A 19,608-nucleotide genomic window follows, 5' to 3' on the forward strand; every position below is an offset into this window, starting at 1 on the left:
AGTAGCTGGGGTCCAGGTAGCCATTAAGAATTTAGTGTAAAATTAACTTACAAAGCATCAGTTCATTGGAACAAAGGCAACCACCACCAGCCGCACATGGTTACATGTGGAGATTTTTTGCCTCCTCCCATATCAGGGGTCAGCAAACTTTTTCAGCAGGGGGCCGGTCCACTGTCCCTCAGACCTTGTGAGGGGCCAGACTATATTTTGGAAAAATAAATAAATGAACAAATTCCTATGCCCTACAAATAACCCAGAGATGCATTTTAAATAAAATCACACATTCCACTCATGTAAAAACACCAGACAGGCCCCACAAATAACCCAGAGATGCATTTTAAATAAAAGGACACATTCTATTCATGTAAAAACACGCTGATTCCCGGACTGTCCGCGGGCCGGATTGAGAAGGCGTTTGGGCTGGATCTGGGCCCCGGGCCTTAGTTTGCCTACCCATGTCCTATATCTTCACAACAGCTACATAAGGTAGGTTAGGCTGAGAGCTGGTGACTGACCTAAGATGGGAAGTGAACAAAAACAAGTGAGTTTAAAATATGAAACTGACTGCATGTGCTCAGAGTATTCTCTTTTTGTTTGTTAAGGTTGCCCAGATGTTTGTGTTTTGCTGAGAGATGTGAAACAGTACAGCCTCAGAGTATTTTTTTTTCCGTAGTCAATGCAAGTTTGATTAATAATATTTGGGGGGGGGTGTAATTCACAGTATGTTGAATGTTCCATCTGTGCAAGCCTATCAGTTACCCAAACAGAATGACCCCCCCATCCATGTGCTGTCCTGGGGGTTCCCCCAGTCACCCCAGAGTCAATTATGCAGATGCCTTGTGCAGGGCCTCTGCTGATGGTGTTTGTTAGGTGAATCCTACCAATAGCCTTTAAGATACATCAATATGGATTTTCTGGTGCCTTATTTCATGCATTGCTTTTGGAAGGGGAAGGAGAGTCCTATTTCTGGAATTCCTCCAGGGCCCCCAACCACCTTAATCTGGCCTTGCTAGTACAGCCAAAGGGAGAAAAAATGGAGGCGCTGCAAAAGTCTCAAGGCCACTGGAGGAGGTCATTGTCACCATTTGCACCAACATGCACCTCACTGGTGCTATCAGATGGTTGAGGGGAGACAGAAAACTGGGGTGGGGAGGTTGGGGTGGCTGAAACACTGAACAACTTCACCTCACATTGCAACATGTTCTCAGAGTGTTGTTATTGTTTAGTCGTTTAGTCATGTCCGACTCTTCATGACCCCATGGACCAGAGCACGCCAGGCACTCCTGTCTTCTACTGCCTCCCACAGATTGGTCAAACTCATGCTGGTAGCTTCGAGAACACTGTCCAACCATCTTGTCCTCTGTCGTCCCCTTCTCCTTGTCCCCTCCATGTTTCCCAACATCAGGGTCTTTTCCAGGGAGTCTTCTCTTCTCATGAGGTGACCAAAGTATTGGAGCCTCAGCTTCAGGATCTGTCCTTCCAGTGAGCACTCAGGGCTGATTTCCTTAAGAATGGATAGGTTTGATCTTCTTGCAGTCCATGGGACTTTCAAGAGTCTCCTCCAGCACCCTAATTCAAAAGCATAAATTCTTCGGCCTTCTTTATGGTCCAGCTCTCACTTCCATACATCACTAGTTCTCAGAGTAGGCCTATCTAAATTAATAAATCTAAGTTAGTCATGCCCATTAACTTTCACTGGGTCTACTCTGGGGCTAGCACTGGATCCAGCTCATTATTTCAGGTCTCATTTGTTATTTAGAATTCGAATTACATTATTTAACATAAAAAGGGAATTTTTAAAAATTGACTGATGAGGAATATACAGACTGAGCAGCACATTTTAGTTCTGCCTTCATAAAAGCAGGCAGAAAATCATCATAAACTAGAAATGGAACGGTATACTGTAGTATTTTTCCTTCTTGTCAATGACAAGCCAAATGATTCTTCAAACCGAGCGTATTGTAGCAAGTATACAGCTCTTGCTCTCGTAATGAAAATAGTCTGCAGCATCCAACAAAAGCCTAAAAGGCCTCTGACAGGAAAACGCCAGAGTGGCACTCTCCAGTGTCATCCAGGACTAGATTATTCCCAGAGCAGCTTGTTGTTTCCAGAAAAGACAATTTGAAATTCAGTGGGTGGGTGTGACGTGAGTTTCCTAATCATGTGCTGCTCAAATCAAGCTCTCTTGTTCTGGCAAATGGAAATATGCTCGGGGGGGGGGGGGAATCTCTTGATTTCTATAGGCCAGCCACAAAATTACTGTGGAACTTGAGTCTGTGTAACAAACAGCAAAAAGCACACCTTAGTCGCACATCCGCAGCCATATTCACGAAGCAGATCACTTAAAGGCTTCACTGTAACGTAATTCCACTCTAATCCTGCGTCATGATTTGCACTGCTTCGTGATCTGCAGGCTAAGAACATCAGTCTCAGGTGCACAAGGGAGCTACTGTAAAGCAGGTCAGACTGCTTGTCCATCTAGCACACACAATATTACCCACTCTGGCTGGCAGCAGCCCTCTTTCTTATTAATGGCTACCTGACTTTTTGAAACTGGAGATGCCAGGGAATGAGATTGGGCCTTTGGCATGAAAACGGTGCCCTCTACCCAGTGAGATACAGTCTTATCTCCAAAACCCTCCTCCAAATTCCCAAGGGAGCCGATTTACAGCATAAGAATAGAATCAACAGGGATGCAGCCAAACAGAATGATTTATGCAAACACCACTGTGAGTATCTCTCTGTGGATCAATGGCCAACTTTTTATCAGTGGCAAAATGGGAACTGTTGGTGCAGGAGTTAATTTTGACAGCCCCCATAGCCATGGGCGTAGCTGGGGACAGGGAGGGGCAGCTGCCCACCTCCCCAGATCAAGTAAAACAATAGAAATATTTAACTAACTGAACAATCATGTCGGTTCTGCCCCCCCAACAAAGTCCTCCCCCCCAAAAAAGCCTATAGCCACATCCCACAAATAGAGTCCGTAGACATGTCCAAAATCTTGACAGCTGTGTTGATCCAAAACACAGAGAACAAGAAAGAACAGCACTACATGACATCAAACACAATTTATCAGGCTGAGCTGATGGTGAAAGAATAGTGAGGTTGGTCAGGGTGGTGTAGTGGTTAGCGCACGAATACCCAATATGATGCTTTCCAAGTGTTGGACTACAACTCCCATTCACGACAGCACTGCCTTTCCTAAAGCTTCTCTCTGTCCTTCCTGCACCTGTCCTCATAGCACCTTGCTGTGATGTTGGAAACAGAGCAGAGAAAGGATGCTGTTATTCTCATATTCTGTGTACTGTATGTCCTATAAACAGGCCAGCATTTTGGGACCATCCAAAAAGAATGTTATCCTTTTAAGAGGAAGAAAGAAAGAAAGATCGTCTTCTCATGCTTGGTCCTATTTTAACCATTGCCCAGTCATGTCTTTTCCACAAATCTACTACACATACATAATAAAGGGCATATATTTTATGGACTGCCCCTTGGTGCTCAATGAACCTGGAAGAGGTTCAGCAAGACCTTGAGATTGAGGCCCCTTGTCGTAAGAGACAGGGCATGTTTTCCTATGGGGCCTGCATTCTAAAAATGAGGTCAGCCTAGTAGTTTATCAGATTATTCATCTGAAGCTTGGTTTTTCAAAGTCAGCTACACAAATCCAATCAAAACAGAGCCTGTTGGGTCAAATCTGAAAGTAACAAAACAAGGGCAGAGAGATGGGGGTAAAAGGGTCTGTAACTCTGCGTTGCTGCATGCCAAGATTTTTCTAAAAATATTTTACAACTGTTCTCAGCTCTGCACACTGATCATGCTTTATCTGTGAGGTAAATGTCTGAGAATACTGAGGGCAGTGTGCTTTATCCTGCTAAATGCCCCCCCCCACTTCTGTGCAGCAAGCTTTCTCCAATAATATATAAAGCCAACAGGGCAAAAAGCCACAGGAACACAGTCTGTTTGACTATGCCCAGCCACCACTACACTTTTCTGGAACAATCACTTCAGCAGGATTTTACAGTTTAGCAATTTTTTTTTTTAATGCTACTCACGAGAGGAATGCAGTCAACATTGTTCATTCCATTTAAATCAGCTTGCTGATGACCAAAAAAAAAGGGGGGGGGGTAAAGAGTGCTGAACCAGACAGTTTGCTTCATCGGTTTCCAAACGAGACATACAAACTCTGAGGTATTTCTTATTCAAACATTATAGAACAGTACAGAGTTCTAAAACCAACCTGATCACGTATTATGTGCAAACAGATGCTACATAAACTAGCTGTGCTTGTTTCCAAAGCACCACTGGCTAGTACAGAAGTCAGCTATTTTGATGTTTCAGTTACTGCTAATTGGGATAGCCATGTTCCCCACACACGCCAGCAGATGTGCAGAGGTAGCAGCAGGCAATAGCAGCCAAAAAACTCAGGCAGGGCCCACAGTCTCAAGGTGTGACTCCTCTAAGGGCCATGGTGGTGACCAGAGTCAGAGGAAGAACTTCCCTTTGGCATTTCAACTTCACACCAGCACTGACAGGAAATTCAAATTGTGGAGCAGAGCAAGGGTGGCAGCGGTTCTGCGCACAACAGATGGTGGCACACAGTTCACAGCAGGTGAAGGTGTGCATGCAGAGCATGGCAGGGAGAAGGGACAGAATGTGCCAGTGCAGTGGCAAAAATAAGCGAATGAGGCTTTTAGAGTGGAGATGAGAGAGAACTGGATAGGAGGGGGATGGGGATGGAATCACATAAGCCTTCTGGCACGTGGCAATCTTGGTACTGTATTTACCATCAGATTTTTGTACCCCTTTTAAGGGTGTGGAACACGTAAGTGCTGTTGACTAGAATGTGAGAAAAGGCACAACATGGTGGGTGCCCCCCTTCCAAGAAATAAGCCTGTGTCTATGTTATTTTAGGGACGCGGGTGGCGCTGTGGTCTAAACCACAAAGACTAGGACTTGCCGATCAGAAGGTCGGCGGTTCAAATCCCCGCGACAGGGTGAGCTCCTGTTGCTCGGTCCCTGCTCCTGCCAACCTAGCAGTTCAAAAGCACATCAAAGTGCAAGTAGATAAATAGGTACCGCTCTGGCGGGAAGGTAAATGGTGTTTCCGTGCGCTGCTCTGGTTCGCCAGAAGTGGCTTAGTCATGCTGGCCACATGACCCGGAAGCTGTACGCCGGCTCCCTCGGCCAGTAAAGCGAGATGAGCGCCACAACCCCAGTTGGCCACGACTGGACCTAATGATCAGGGGTCCCTTTACCTTTACCTGTGTTATCTTACTGACTACACCAAGGGTACAGAACTTTGAAGGGCTGTTGACCTACAGGAAGCATCAGTCAGGGACTTCACCTGATGGAAGGCAAATCCAGGGTCAAAGGTGGGTGGATCCACTTATTTTCTCTCTCATTTTCTGGAACAAGGAAGTGAATGGCTGCACAGAAGTGCTTGCTCTGAGTAAAGAATTGGGACAGGAGGGGTTATGGTGGGAATAGCATGGTGTCCTTTTTTTACCATTACCACCAATTTCTGCTTATGCTTAGAATGTAGGCATCAGGTAGGTAGTTCCTCACACACACGAACAACAAACACTCCCTTCTTTTAACACACATACACGCACACCACACAGAACAATCTCGGCTTCAATTTAGAAATCACCATCTTCCCTGCAGTTGCCACCATGTACCCAGAATTCATAATCACAATACACTGGTGCTGTATAAACCAGCCAGGCCACCGTAACCTCAACCCTCTCCTTCCTTCTCTCAGTTCAGCTCGAGTTTGCTTTTTCTTGGGGAAAACGCACGAGACTAAAAGAAACTGAAGCCTGGGGGCAAAAATAGGCTTGTAGCATCTAGAAAGCCAAGGGCAGACCTGGAGGAAACTGCAGACGGCATGCAGCTCAAGGGCCACAGATCTGGGTTAGGCAATGGTGAATAATTTGCCCTTCTTCAGTTTTGGCATATCTCTGTCTGTCACTTTTGCATGTGTGCGCTTTTACATGAAAAAGTTTGGGCTGGTAACTACATAGAAAATATAATGTGCAGGAAATATATTTCTAACATGTACCTTGAAAGCACATCAGGTCAAAAGCTGACACTTTCCTGTATTAGGAAATATATTTTATACACTAGACTCAAGTCATGCTAGAAGTCACGTGGCTGATCTACCCTTTTACAAACCTATTTTAAGCTCTGTCTGTAGAGCATGAGACTCTTAATCTCATGGGTCATGGGTTCAAGCCCCATGTTGGGCAAAAGGTTCCTGCATTGCAGGGGTTGGACTAGATGGCTCTCATGGTCCCTTTCCAACTCTACCATTCTAAGATTCTGTTTTAAAACAGCTTGCTAAAAACCTATAAAATGCAATTATGTACAAGAAAGTGACCTGCTTACTTTGAGCAGTGTCAGAGATGATGCATGCACAGCCTAAGCAGCCAGAAACTCTGAACCACTATACAGTTTTTGAAACACAAGTCACAATTTCTGTCCCACTAATCTTCATAACTACATTTCAGAGCCAAATGGCAGTGATGGAGGCTGTAAGAGAAACTCAACAGTATACTGCACAATCCTGAGCTTGTCTTTGAGTTCAGTGGGATTTGCTCCCTGTCCATGATCGGTGCTTAAGACTGCAGTCCTGAGATTACACTGGGATTGATATAACACAAAATTAGTAAGCACATTATTATTATTTTCCGCCAATGATACAATATGCACAGAGAGAGAAATGCAGACTGTTCATGAGATGAGGCCATTGTTTATAAATTACAGAGATACAGCAGTGTTCCACCTCATAGGCAATGTAATTAGATTCAGGACTTGCAGCCACAGTGACATTTGATTTAGTAATCTGGTCAGGTAAGTCCCATAATTTTGCAATGCATGATTCAATATGACATTTCCCATCTCAAAAGTGAGCACTTTCTGGTGCACAGAGTACATTTTGACATAAGTTCTCAAATGCATTAAGTGGAAACATATTACAAATCAAGTACTGATGAAATCAACAGTACTATACAGTACTTTCATGATACAATATGTGTAGGCAAAGGAAGGCATATTCCACTTCTCTACTGGATTCCAAATTATTCTTTGATGCCAAATTATGAGCACATCCTTCAAGTTCAAACAGCAGTGGCCAACTTGACATTGCATTGGCTGGTCCTGATGTAAGCCTAATTTTATTTTCTACCTATATTGGAAAAGATTTTGCCCAGAAGTCATGGGTCCAACTGAAAAATATCTGAATAATGTGCAATTGCATAACATTGCAAGGACACACACACACAAATGCAACTGCACAAATGACAAAAGAAAATGAGGAAAGGGGACTTGCCTGACACACGTCTCCTTTAACATTCCAATGGAAATGTTTTTGTGTATTTTAATTATGTACAGTATTGATTTTATAGTTGTAAATCACTTACAAGCCATTGTGGTATATAAGCAAAATATAAATACTCCTCCTCCTCCTCACCTTACTTGGGTTAAGCAGAAACCCTGCATTTCTTCTTAAACAAAAACAAAAAAATTAGTAGTACCTATGTTGAATCTAATATGTAATCATCATAGTGTCTTGGTGATTAGTCACACTTCAATTCTGCATTGACCTACAATAAACTCACAATGCAAGCCCTAAATACTCAAACCTTTTCTTTTTTAATTTGAGCATTTATTTATTTCTAGGATTCCTAGACCACTTTGCAGCCATAAATAATACACCAAGGGTTTGTCTTTAGGAGAAAAATAAAGGCAATCATCAAAACTGCCCATCCTTATCTGCAGTCTTTCTTCCAACCAGATCCACACCATAGATTTAACACACATCCAATGTACATTTAAAGTACAAAACTTCACTCAAAGAACCCTGGGACTTGTAGTTTGTTTAAGGTCTGGGAACTGTAGCTCTGGGGGAGAAATGGTTTGCCCTGAAAAATCCTGGGAACTGTCATGTGCTATAAATGTATGGTATGGATCTGGACAGAATTAAGTACATCAGTTAGAACAATGCCTTCAGTATTAAGAGGGTGAATTATAAAAAAAAAACCCCACTCCAAAAGATGCAGTTCAAACCTACTTTTGTGTTAGCTCAACTAGGTTGCATGTGCATATCTTGTACCTTGATTATATGAACACATTATCCAATCGTGTCATTATCTGTGTCATGGAAGTTTGTTAAGATGATAGTGATCTTGGTGCTACATGGCAAATTGAAAGGAGTCTGACCTTAATTCCTGGGACATTAACTTCAATTGAACAATAACTGCATTGTTCAGTTAATAATTTAAACACTAACAGAGAGCTCCATCATTTATATTACCGTGTTGCTTTTAGTGGGCAAATGGGAGCAGCTTAATGGGAGTGCAGAAAGGCACATAATTATCACACAGCAAGACGGCCCCAGCTCCATCCATGGTATATGCAGCGTAATCTCTGGTAGCAGGATTTGGAAGATTCTTGTGTGAAAGCTATGCCCGGTGAAAGTAGACAATGTTATGCCAGATCTGATCTGACAAAGTTGCTTTATACATTCAGTACTATTTGCTGGATTGTCAAGGTGAAGCAGATGCTGAGGTCGATACAAGTGTACCAGATAGGAGGAGTGATAAAGGGACAAAAATCCCAAGCCCTATTACAGCTATTGAACTTTAGTACACAGAGAAAGTAAAATCTATGTCAGGATTCAGTCTTCCTACTCTTGCTGGCCTTATTTTCCTCCACAGCCCAATTCCAGCCTCCCCAAAACAAAGTGTACGATGGTGCTAAGCAGCATGCTTGATTCTGTTCCAAGAACTTGGAAACACCCACCCTCATCCCAACTTAAAACCAGGAGCAGTGATGACTCAAAGCATTTATCTCAATGGAGCCTGCAGAACACCAGAACTTAATTACATATACACATACTACAAAACTGACCCTGGATTGTGTGCTACAAGAATGACAATATGGGGCAAGAAAATGTCAGTCAAATTAGTTGTCAGGCTTTGGAAAACCACAGCTGCTACCTTGCTCCATATTTTACTTTTCAAACTCGCTCCAGAGAAATTCAACTGCAGAACTAACTTTATGTGTTAAGGTGCCTGTGTATATTTCACTAGCCTCTACAAACCACTTTTTCTTATTATTTGAGGTGGTGAAGGAGTGGGGGAGTGTGTTTCTTCAAATACCCATTAAATGATATTTTACAATTTCTATCTTGCAATATTTATCAGAACAGAATGGATCAAACAATGATGAAATATATTTATAGAACTGGTTTTCCTTAAAAAGCATGTTTTCAAGTAGGTTTCTGAGCTCTAAAGTTTTAACACAAGATTAAAAAAAACTGATTATTGGATTCACATGAGTTTCATTATAACCCCTCCCCAATTCTCTATAGATTTAATAAACTATTCTCATAAATCCAGCATTAAATAATATATGGCTTTCACTGTTTAAGAATAAATGTTTTAACGCTAACTGATTGCAGTATGGAAAGGGGATTCATATAGGAAGAGCTTTAGGATGAAAATTAGTTGATGAAGTATAAACTTAATACAACAGTACACTGCGTTACAATAGTAAGTAGCACAGAAAATTATCAGCTTGCATCAACACAGCAGACTGCTTTATATTATAAGATCCATGTTAATAGAGGCTGCTACCCAGGCATTAACATTGCAGTGTTATTTGACCATTTAAAAAATCCACAACACCAGTTGAATTTTAAAGAATTTTAATACAAACTTAATATAAACTATTTCAGTCCCTCTCTTTAACATAAGACACTGACTCAAAATACTTTTATACCTTTTTCAAGTATTGCACAATGTAGGTACAAAATTAATATTTACGATTACATTTTTTTCCATAATATATAGCAAAAAATCTTTAAACTTTTTAACAGAAAATACAATTTGTGTTTCTTTCTTGGAAAAAAGTATTCCATACAATTTGAATTCCACCGCTTAAGGAATATTTTGCACACTTTTTAGAATTGATGTTTTTTAAGATGAATTTTATAATTTCAGTAAAAAAAATACAACATGAAGCTGCTGCAGTTGTCACAGATCACTGTAGTAAAAAGATAAAAATGCAATACCATGTTGTAGAAACAATATATACTCTGATATTTTACAAACTTTGTACTAAATTAAATTATACAATTAGAAAAGACCAATAAACCCACTTATTAGTGCCAATTTTTTATATATATAAAAAATCAGCCATGTCCTTGCTATATCTTAAATACTGTAAGAGGCCATATCTCGAGTATATTTAATGTACAGTCAGTAAAAAATAACTTTGTGCTTGGTTGGCAAATGAAAAAATGATGCATGTTGTCCTTATCTAACCAAGCTTGAATGTATTCATACTACAAGCTTTTTTAAAAAAAACTCAAGAGGTGGAAAAGATACACCCTTGGGTACGTGCATTTCAACTTGTACAATATGATTTGTATTTTGTTTTAGTTAGCCATAACAGGCTGGAATTGCTGGTTAGAGTACTGCATGCTATTTAAGCTGAAATTCAAGCCATCCACAAAAGACTTCTCATTTAGACCTCCATAGGCCGCAAACATATCAAAGGCATTACTGTACTGGAGAGGGCTAAGGTTAAGGGGACTGTCGCCAGGGAATAGGTTGTTTGTACTACCTTGGCCCTGTACATTGGGGAAAATGAACTCCTTTGCATTAGGAGAAAGAGCAGACGTTTTCTGCTGCTGTTGTGGTGGTTGCTGCTGTTGTGGAACCTGCTGGCTACCTAGGCCAAGACCATAGAGAGAGTGCATGGAGGAGGAAAGAGCTTTCTGTTTCAGCAGATCGTTGACATTTAAGCCAAGGTTAGTGGGAGAAGTGCGGGCGACCTTGTTGGTGCGGCTGCCGTTCTTCATTTTGGTTGAGCCAAACTTGGTGGCAGCAAATGTGGCAGTGGTGAACGTTAAAGGCTGTGTGGAACGGGGCATGAAGGTTGGGCTCACAGTAGCAGAGTGACCAAAGGGAGGCGAAGGAGAACTCGAGACAGAAGATGCTGGGTCACTAATTGGCATAAACACCTGGGCCTCTGGGTTAAAGCTATTCTTGATTTCCTTATCCAATTCACATCCATTTTCATTGGAGTCATCCACATAAAGCACTTTCACTGGTCCCTTTTCACCAATTTGGTATGAAACTTCAAACGGGTCAATCCAGACACTAAGATCCTGAGGCAGGTTGCCACGAACATCATCAATGTCCAAACCACTCTCTTTGGATGCTTGTTCAATAACTGGGTCCACTTTCTCCCCTACATGTATACATCTAAACCCTGATCCTTTGTATGGCTTTTCTGGATACCAATGCCCTTCATACTTCTTCTTGAGTAGTCTTTCCAGCTCTTCACCAAAAATGTTCACACGTCGTCTGGGAAGCTTATTGTACAAATACGAAATAATGAAATTGAGTGCTACTTGTATTTCAAGCTGCATAGCTGCTAACAGCACAGAATTACAAAGTCTCCGTTTCAAACCACAAAGAATGGGAGAAATGTTCAAAATACCACAGGAAAGCAAAAATTTGTTCAAAGTGCTGATTCTAGAAGATTGTTATTCTTCACCTTGAGTAGTGTTGTTCCTTTAAGAAAAACAAAAGCAAAGATCCAAATAAGGAAAGTGCACAAGCAAGTCAACTAGGCCTCTTATTTTAGCATCACACTTTCCCTAAAATAGGTTATATTTCCCAACTACAGACATTTGCAACACACTGGCACTGTATATGCAACTTAAAAGCTAAGCAGATTAAATAAACAGAGAACAAATGCAAGATCACCATGGATGCATTTCAAGTTCTGAGTTTGCAGCTCAGGTACTTAAGTAATGTGGAGAGAAGAGCAAGAGTCTAAGACATAAACTAAACAGTGGTAGTTGTCCTGTAAATGTTTCTGCTACCACCTATAGTTTTGGTGACTGACAGAAGCCAGCCATAACATTAAGATATTTGAAAATAATGCTAATAGACTAAAAAGGAATTTCTCATTTTGAGGCTATAAAACTCTTAGTTTGAAGTGTAACATGTAGTTTTCAATGCTGGTAGAATTTCAAAATTGCTTGAGCTCAAAGAAAAGAGAAGTAATTGCTATATTTTGATAGAAAATGTGTACTTAAAAAAAAATCTACATACAACTCCAGAATTATAATTTTATTACAATATTCACACATGAAGTTCATTATAAAGTATCAAGCAAGAAGTCCATCCTTACCAGACAACCAATTTTTAATTACGAATACATTATACTATAAAGAGAATGTAATAAAATCTTCAGTGTACTGGGAAATTTGAAAAAGCTGTTAGCCAGATTCCTTACATAGATGGTATTCTCATTTGTAATGAAATCAATGTAGCAGCTCTATAGAGTTAATAATAAATTGTAATACAAATTACAATGCTAAATCAATAACATTAACATACTATGAAAAATCATACTGCCCATATTAAAAGCCTGTAAAGACAAGGTTTCTATCTTTAAAAAGTTACTACAAAATTTAATAAAGTTGTGTTTACTCATTAACATTGTTTTTCAACTGCACTGCATTGCATCGCAACAGTAGTTTTGAAATCTAGTAAGTTCATAAGCTAGAAAGCAAAAATGCACTAAAAATGAGTAGATTCTATTTCCTTGCCCTAAATGATTAGCTTTCAGAGGTTAACCCAGCTTTTAAAGACATTTCCCTTTCCTTTTGCCCTCTTTACATGATAAGAGAACTACCAGCTGTACGATAAGGCGACCTTTAAACGATTGCTGGATCAGCACTGGGTGGGGATAAGGAAAGATCAAGGGCAAACAGAATATATTTACAAATGCAACATATAAAAGTACAGATGATCTGATTGGACTAGCTACATCGAACATACAAAATGATTTATTAATCCATCTGTTTAACCACCCCTGCACATAGGAAATATATTACCCTTTCAAGAACAGAAATTAAATTGGCATCCTTTCCCTGGCACAAAGACCTGATTAAACAAAACAACCTGGAACAGTTCAAATGTTTTCTAGCTTTTAAAAAATAACCTTTTAAAATTAATTATATATGTTAATTACGTTAGTCAAGGAATTGGAGACGAGAGGGGGAAAGGTGGAACTTTTAAGCGGGGTATATGGGCGTTACATAACCAGGCAGTTGGGTCTCATTAGATTTCTGCTCACAGCTCTTGGAGCTCCAGCAGCAGGAGAAAAAGTGCTTTCTATGAAAAGGGAGATGATTGGCCAAGTCCTCTCTCCCCTGGTCAAGCCAGGCCCAGTTCTCCACTGTGTCACTCCCAGTGGCCTTCCCTCTCATCTCCTTGTGCTAGGAACAAGATTTTGAGCCAGAAGGGCAACCACTACCTTTAAAAGTGAGTTTTCAACCTGATCGAACATATGTAGGAACAGATATGGGCAAGATCGCCTTATGATTGCTCTGCCATTCTGACCTGGTATTGTCTGGATCTTTACGGTCTCTACTCAAGTAAAGACAGGCTCCCTACCCAAAGGTCCCCCCCCCCGTCCAGTTATAGCTGGTGTGTTTCTCTCAGCACCATACTATATTCTACCTTCTCTCTCAGCCCTTGCCACCACAGCCTCACAACAACCACATCCATCTTAAGACTGCTGCCAATGCATTGAGTCCCCATCACCCCCACCCCACATACAATCTCTCGTCTGGGTGGGATTATGCCGACCCCCTTCGTCCCCAACCTCAACTGCACTCCCCTCCCCGAACAGGCTGTGCCAACTACACTTGCGCCTCCCCTCCCTCCACCGCCAACCTTCAAGAGGGCCGTCCCAACACTTCTGCCTCCTCCCCCTCCTCCTCCCCCCACCACCAGAGGAGGGGCTCTGCCAGACAACCTAAGCAGCCTCTCCCTCCCCAGCCACGGCGGGATTGGGGGGTGGGGTGGAGGGAGGAAAGCTGTGCCAACCAACAACCACCCCCCCACACACTTGGCACCCGAATCCTCCCCCCCCCTTCCCGAGACACACGGTTGCTGTACGAGGCTGCCTTGTGCCACCGACGCCCCCCCCCCGCCAGCCCCCTTTCCCCAGCCGCTGCCTCGGAGGGCTGCGCCTGCCAGCGCCTCTCGCTCGCTCGCTTCCCCGCCTCCCTCTGCAGGGCTGTGTCAACACCCTCAGCCAGCGCTGCCCTGTCAGCCCTTCTGCCAACACCCTCCCTTTGCCTCCGCACCAGCAACGCCAGCCGGCCAGGTCTGGTCCGACGCCCCCTTCGCCGACCTCCGTGGGGCGGCCCCACGAAGGCTCCCCCAGCCTCCCCCCCCCCCCCAATACTCCTCTCCTCCCAGTCGAGCTGCGCCAACTCTTCAGTCTCTCCTCCTCCAGAGGCGCTGGCACAAAAGCCCCACACCGCCACCCCTCACACACAGCGCCGGCCCTGCTCTATGGGGCTGGGCGACCAGGCGAGAGGGTGCGGTAAGCTGCCCTCCTCCACCCCCCGAATCTATCTTCTCGGCCGCTGTCGTCCCTCCAAGCCCCGCCGGCCTATGGCAAGCCCCCGCCGACCTCCACCTCATCCCTCACAGCCGGGTCTTGACAGCAGCAGCAGCTCCCCACGGCTCGCCCCACACGGAAGGAAGGAGGGAGGGAGCGATACTCACCCGGGGTGAGTGGGGGAAGAAGGTGATGTGAATAGTGCAAACAAATCCCGGTGGCAGTCCCGGGGGTTGGGGTTGAAGGAAAGGAGGGAGGAGCTCAGTACCGAAGCCCCATAACCCCAGGAAGAGCGCTAGGAAAGGGTGGGGGGAGAAAAAGGGAGGATGGCGCTTCTCACACCCCGGGACGAGAGAGACAGCGCGCTCCGCCTCAGCAGCTGCTAGACGCCTTCTTGTAGCGCCCGAGCGCTCGCCGCTCCTCTATATATGCCTTCCCTTGCCCCGCCCCTTCATCCCGTGTGGCTACGCCCACCCGCTCTCCGCCCACAGCTCTCTCTGGCCCCACCCACCCACCTACCAATCGGCCGTCCCCTGTCCCGGGCGCTGCTCCTGATTGGGGCATTGGGCTTGCCAATAAGGCACAGTCCCCACCCGCCTCTGTTCCCCCACCTACTCCTAACCCCTCGGTCCCATCACATTCCCACTTCCCCCTCCCCTTGTCTTCGCTCTCCCCCCAGCAGAGGGTTCCTATCGTTGCCCTTTTCCCTTATCCAGGTGGCCTCACAAACAGATCACCCCAACCCCCAGCATAAGAGTGCCCTCCCCATGTCCCTCTGCTTGTAGGTTTCACTTTGCGACACACATTTCCCCCTCCCCGCCCAGTTCTATTCTGTTTTAAATTTCGGCAGTGACGTAGAGCTGCATTGCATTCGAGGTCTGAGTTACGCCTCGCCTTTTCTTTTCTCCCTTCTGCCGTCGTCCTCAGGCTTCCCTCTTTCTCCTCTGGCAGCTGCTCCCTCCTCTTCCCACATTTCTTCTGCTGTTTGCTTTTCCTTTAACTCTCCTGCCAACAGCGTCGTCCTCTGCTGCTGCCACCTCCTCCTCCTTCCCCATCTTTGCAGATGCTCCTCCCCTGCCTATACGTCCGCTCCGGGTCTCCCACCCTTCTTATGCACACATCTTTAGTGTATTGATATATTCTGCTCATCGCCATCTTGCTTTCTGTGCTTCCCCCTCCCCTTCTCTACCCCCCCCACACTTTCCTCTCAGGAGCCAATGGGAAACGGGCTCTCTCTACGGCTACGCTCACGCCTTCCCTCATCCCCACCCCCTGCTGCTTCGAGGCTTGCGGTTACGTCAAACGTCTACGTCACTCTCCTTTGATCGCACACCCTCCCTCCCTTCCAGGGAGAACGAAACTACGTTTCCCAGGATGCTCCTTGATTCTTGACGTCATCGAGGGGGAAAATGTGCCCGAACCTGAAAGAGAGAATTGCGAGGCATCAAAGGCCAAGAGCTCCTCAGCCTCCTCCTGTCTAAGGTGACCCGACACTAACTACACGGGCAGGGAGCACTCGCGCTTCTTCCCTTTTGGGAGGAGTCGTCGTTTTCATACCAATAGAATTAATTCAGTGACATACCTTTGATAGAAAGCGATGCTAGCATTAGACTTACCTGGTTTAACCAGGGAAGGCATTTCTCCGCCTCTAATTATTCCCGAAGAATATATCTCAGGCAAACTCAATGCTTCTACATCCAGTCAGGGGGTCCCGGTGCCCCCTCCCCGGAATGAAGGCAAATGGATATGGAGATGGTTGCTGACACCTTTTGTCTTTGGCAAAGCAGGTTTTGCAGGCTTTTGCGTTGCTTTAAAATTCCCGATTCTTCAAAAGTATCAGCGTGGGTCCAAAGAAACGCGACTGTACTCTGAATGCCTGCGTTCTTTCCCCTGTCTCTAGCCTTGGCCACTGATACAGACCATTAAATAGTCCTCTGTAATTGAGAAGAGCCTAAACCTAAGGCACAACGCCTTTTTAAAAAAACCCACAACCTGGCTTATCAAAAAGCGAGGGTGTGATTTGAATCGACAGTTGCTATAGTTACTATCTATATTGGGTTAAAAAAAAAACCCAACACAGCTCCTAACACATCGTCATACTCGGAGACCTGTCAAACAAACAAATCCCAAGGCAGGGCTATGTGGCGGGGAAGTTGTTTGAATTTCACGAGCTGAGTTCCCAAAAGGGAGGCAGCACTTTTATCCTCACCCAAATAGTGCTTCTAAATGCACTCCTTTAATTTGTCTTCCATCCTACCCTAAAACTGGATGGACTGATCCCCGCGGGTGGTGCAGTGTACCTCAATGGGCGCAGCGATGCACTGCCTCACATAACATACACTATAGCATAATACACTCCCTTTAAACACACCCATGTCAGTCATAGCGACAAAATAAAAAAATTCCTTCCTGTAGCACCTTAAAGACCAACTAAGTCTTTAAGGTGCTACAGGAAGGAATTTTTTTATTTTGACTATGGCAGACCAACACGGCTACCTATCTGTAACTGGAGTCATAGCGACAGACATTTTTACTAGCGAGACACCAACCGCAACGAACACTCATAGAAAAACACAAAGGTTTTGGTGTTGTTTTGGAAAAATTGTGTTGGATATATTCAAGTTCTGGCCTTTGGATCTTGCGAAGGAATTTTAAAAGATGGGATTTAAGTACCCAGCGTGGCAAATAATTAGTGTTCATTATTTACATACCGCTTGATTGTAGTAACAACTCTTAAAACCGTCATATGATGATGATGCTGAAGGGAATAAGTATCCAGCGTGGCAAATAATTTAGTGTTGCTTATTTATATATCGCTTGATTGTAACACTTCTAAAGTGTCAGATGATGATGATGATGATGATGATGAAGGTAATAGGCACCCAGCATGCCTAGTTGATGATAATGGTGATCTGGGATGGCAAAAAAGGAAGAAAACTCGGGGATATTTGTGGTGGTGGGAGTTACCTTCATCTCTAGCTCTTTTTGACGTATAAACAGTGAAAGCGGGAGGGGGGCATTGGGTGGGCAAGCTTCCTACCACAGAGCAGCGGCTGAGTAATCTTAGATCCACTAATTCTAATCCCCGCCCCCTTTCCTCTTATCATTGGTTCCCAAGCTGGTCACTCACCGGTGACCAGGCTGCGTGCCAATCTCGCACACCCCACCCCGCTGCTGAAACGCATGCGTCTGCGCTGCTCCTGGTAGTCCCTGGGTTTTTAAAAATTATTATTAGGGACGAAAAAAGCAATGCAAAGGAAGCGGGAGAAGAGAAGTTAAAGCAGAGAGATGAAAGGAAGCGGAGGGGGAGGCCTTGCAGGTAAAGCAAACGAGGAGGTGGGTGAGGAGGGAAACGTCGCTTTGCAATTTTGCCCTTTTCTATAGGCGGAGGCAAAGCGCAATCTTTCCAGTGTGACTGCGTTGGTTGGAGCTGGGAGAAGGAAGAGAAAGTCATTGGGCGCGGGAATCTGCCACTCAAAGGGAGGAAGAGCGAAGGGACTTGCGAGGTCCGGTTTCCGTAGTAGCGACGGCGAGGCTTTGCTGAACCAGGCAGGATCTCTGCGGTTTGCCAGGCAGCCCTTCCCTGTCGAGCTTTGCCATCTTCGCAGGAAGGGAAGGAATTGCGTTGGTTGCTTTCTCCACGAAGATGACTGAAATCAGCCTGAAGTGCTGCATGGGGGACTTATGAGGCTGTGCAGCGTCGAGGCAAAGCACATAAAACCGGGCGAGGCCGGGGTGGTGGGTAGGGGCTATGAATCGTGCGAGCGTCGCCAACAAGACTGGAAGAAAAACAACCGGATTTCTGCGTTTGTGTCTGATTCCATATTTGAAACCTTCTTTGCCTTTATGCGCATAGATGCCTCTCTTTTGTTTTTCACGGTAATACGTAACTTACTGGGGTTTTTTATAATAAAACGTACGCAAAAACGTCGCAGTTGAATGCGCAAAAATACTTCCTTTTGTTTTCTCTCCCTTCTTCTCATCTTCCCGCCGCCCTTCTTTTAATTCCCTTTGAGCTAAAAATATTGCCCACAGGTAGCAACGATGACCGATTGGCTACATTCCCTCCTCTGTCACTGCTTGATTGGTCACTCAGTATCCAAGAGGAATACGTCAAAGTCGGGTTTTTTGGGAGGGGGGTGGCGGCGAATAAGTTAATGGAGGTTACAGTGGAAGAAAATAACCGTGACTGGAGCGCAGCAAGCCATTGCCTCACTTACCTGCTTCAGCAACGTCAAAGGACGCACTTAACTGGGGGCACGTGGTGGAAGGAGGCAGGGAGAGTAAACAGACCCCCCCCTCCGGGATAGCTGGCCTCAGAGTAATTCAAGGGGGGAAAAATATTTAAAACACAACTCTCCTAAAATGAGTGGTGCTCCTGTGAAAACTAGTGGTCACGCATATGTTTTTAAGAAAATTAAGGGAGGGGGGATTGTAAAACTGCTTCCGTTAGAAGGGGTACATAAGCAAGCAAACATGTCTAAGCATAAATCTGAGGCCAGTTAAAATATTAGACAAGGCCACCTAATCCAGCCAGGGAGCTCACTTGATTTGGCCAGCCACTATTGGGGAGTTTATATTGGTAGTGGTGGTGGTGTGGGAAGCCATGCGTTCAAGGAAAGTATAAGGGGGTTGTGGGGCACATGCCAGGTTACATGTGCGCACATAGAATGTTTGCATGGAGGATCTCTATGTGCATGCATGCCAAATGTGTGGGTGGCAGGGAAGGGGCATGGCTGCTGGGTGTGGTTGTTGCCCCACAAACCCCACCTCGCACAATCCTTGAATGCAGGGGGTGGGGTTGTGGGAACCTCATTTTATCTCAGCCTAACCTCACAAGATTGTTGTAGTGATAAAATGGGGACAGGATGGAGACGTGTAGCTGTGAGATCCTTTGGATAACCATATAATCTATTGTACAACAACTTTTAAAAGTTTCCTTTTGTAAATTAAAAAAGCCAACGCTGGTGTTGCGTAGGAAGCTGCCTTAAACTGGGTCAGACCACTGGTCCACCTGGCTCAGTAATTACCTTTGAAGTCCTAAATAGCTTCAGCCCAAGCTACTTGAAAGACTGTCTGCTCCAAGGTGAATGTGTCACTTATAAGAGGCCTGCTGGATCAGGCCAAAAGCTCATACAGTCCAGCATTCTGTTCTCACAATGGCTACCA

At 44.5% G+C, this 19,608-nt stretch overlaps 3 protein-coding genes across 4 annotated transcripts in view; 1 reads left to right on the forward strand and 2 right to left on the reverse strand.

Annotated features, from left to right (window-relative positions):
• Positions 1-19,608, reverse strand: part of LOC308581872 (ankyrin repeat domain-containing protein 40-like) — an 83,179-nt gene that overhangs the window by 60,039 nt on the left and 3,532 nt on the right. The gene's annotated exons all lie outside the window — the stretch shown is intronic.
• On the reverse strand, positions 9,693-14,847 carry TOB1 (transducer of ERBB2, 1). Its single transcript, XM_081184652.1, has 2 exons — positions 14,607-14,847; positions 9,693-11,585 (listed from the first exon to the last, which is right to left on the reverse strand). Exon 2 carries the CDS (start codon positions 11,438-11,440, stop codon positions 10,442-10,444), a length of 999 nt encoding a protein of 332 aa, XP_081040778.1. The 5' UTR covers positions 11,441-11,585; positions 14,607-14,847; the 3' UTR covers positions 9,693-10,441.
• The window catches only part of LOC308581873 (uncharacterized protein), a 34,354-nt gene continuing 26,337 nt past the window's right edge, over positions 11,592-19,608 (forward strand). Inside the window, exons 1-3 of one of the 2 annotated variants that reach the window (XM_081184650.1) lie at positions 11,592-14,495; positions 15,651-15,921; positions 17,824-18,370. In XM_081184650.1, coding sequence (XP_081040776.1) covers positions 13,669-14,495; positions 15,651-15,831 — 1,008 coding nt within the window. In that variant the 5' untranslated portion in view covers positions 11,592-13,668 and the 3' untranslated portion in view covers positions 15,832-15,921; positions 17,824-18,370. Of the gene's footprint in view, positions 14,496-15,650; positions 15,922-17,823; positions 18,371-19,608 lie in introns of those variants that run through there. The other variant, XM_081184651.1, reaches the window with a different exon arrangement.

The sequence above is a fragment of the Podarcis bocagei genome, assembly GCF_964188305.1.
Source record: "Podarcis bocagei genome assembly, chromosome: 2".
Taxonomy (NCBI): domain Eukaryota; kingdom Metazoa; phylum Chordata; class Lepidosauria; order Squamata; family Lacertidae; genus Podarcis; species Podarcis bocagei.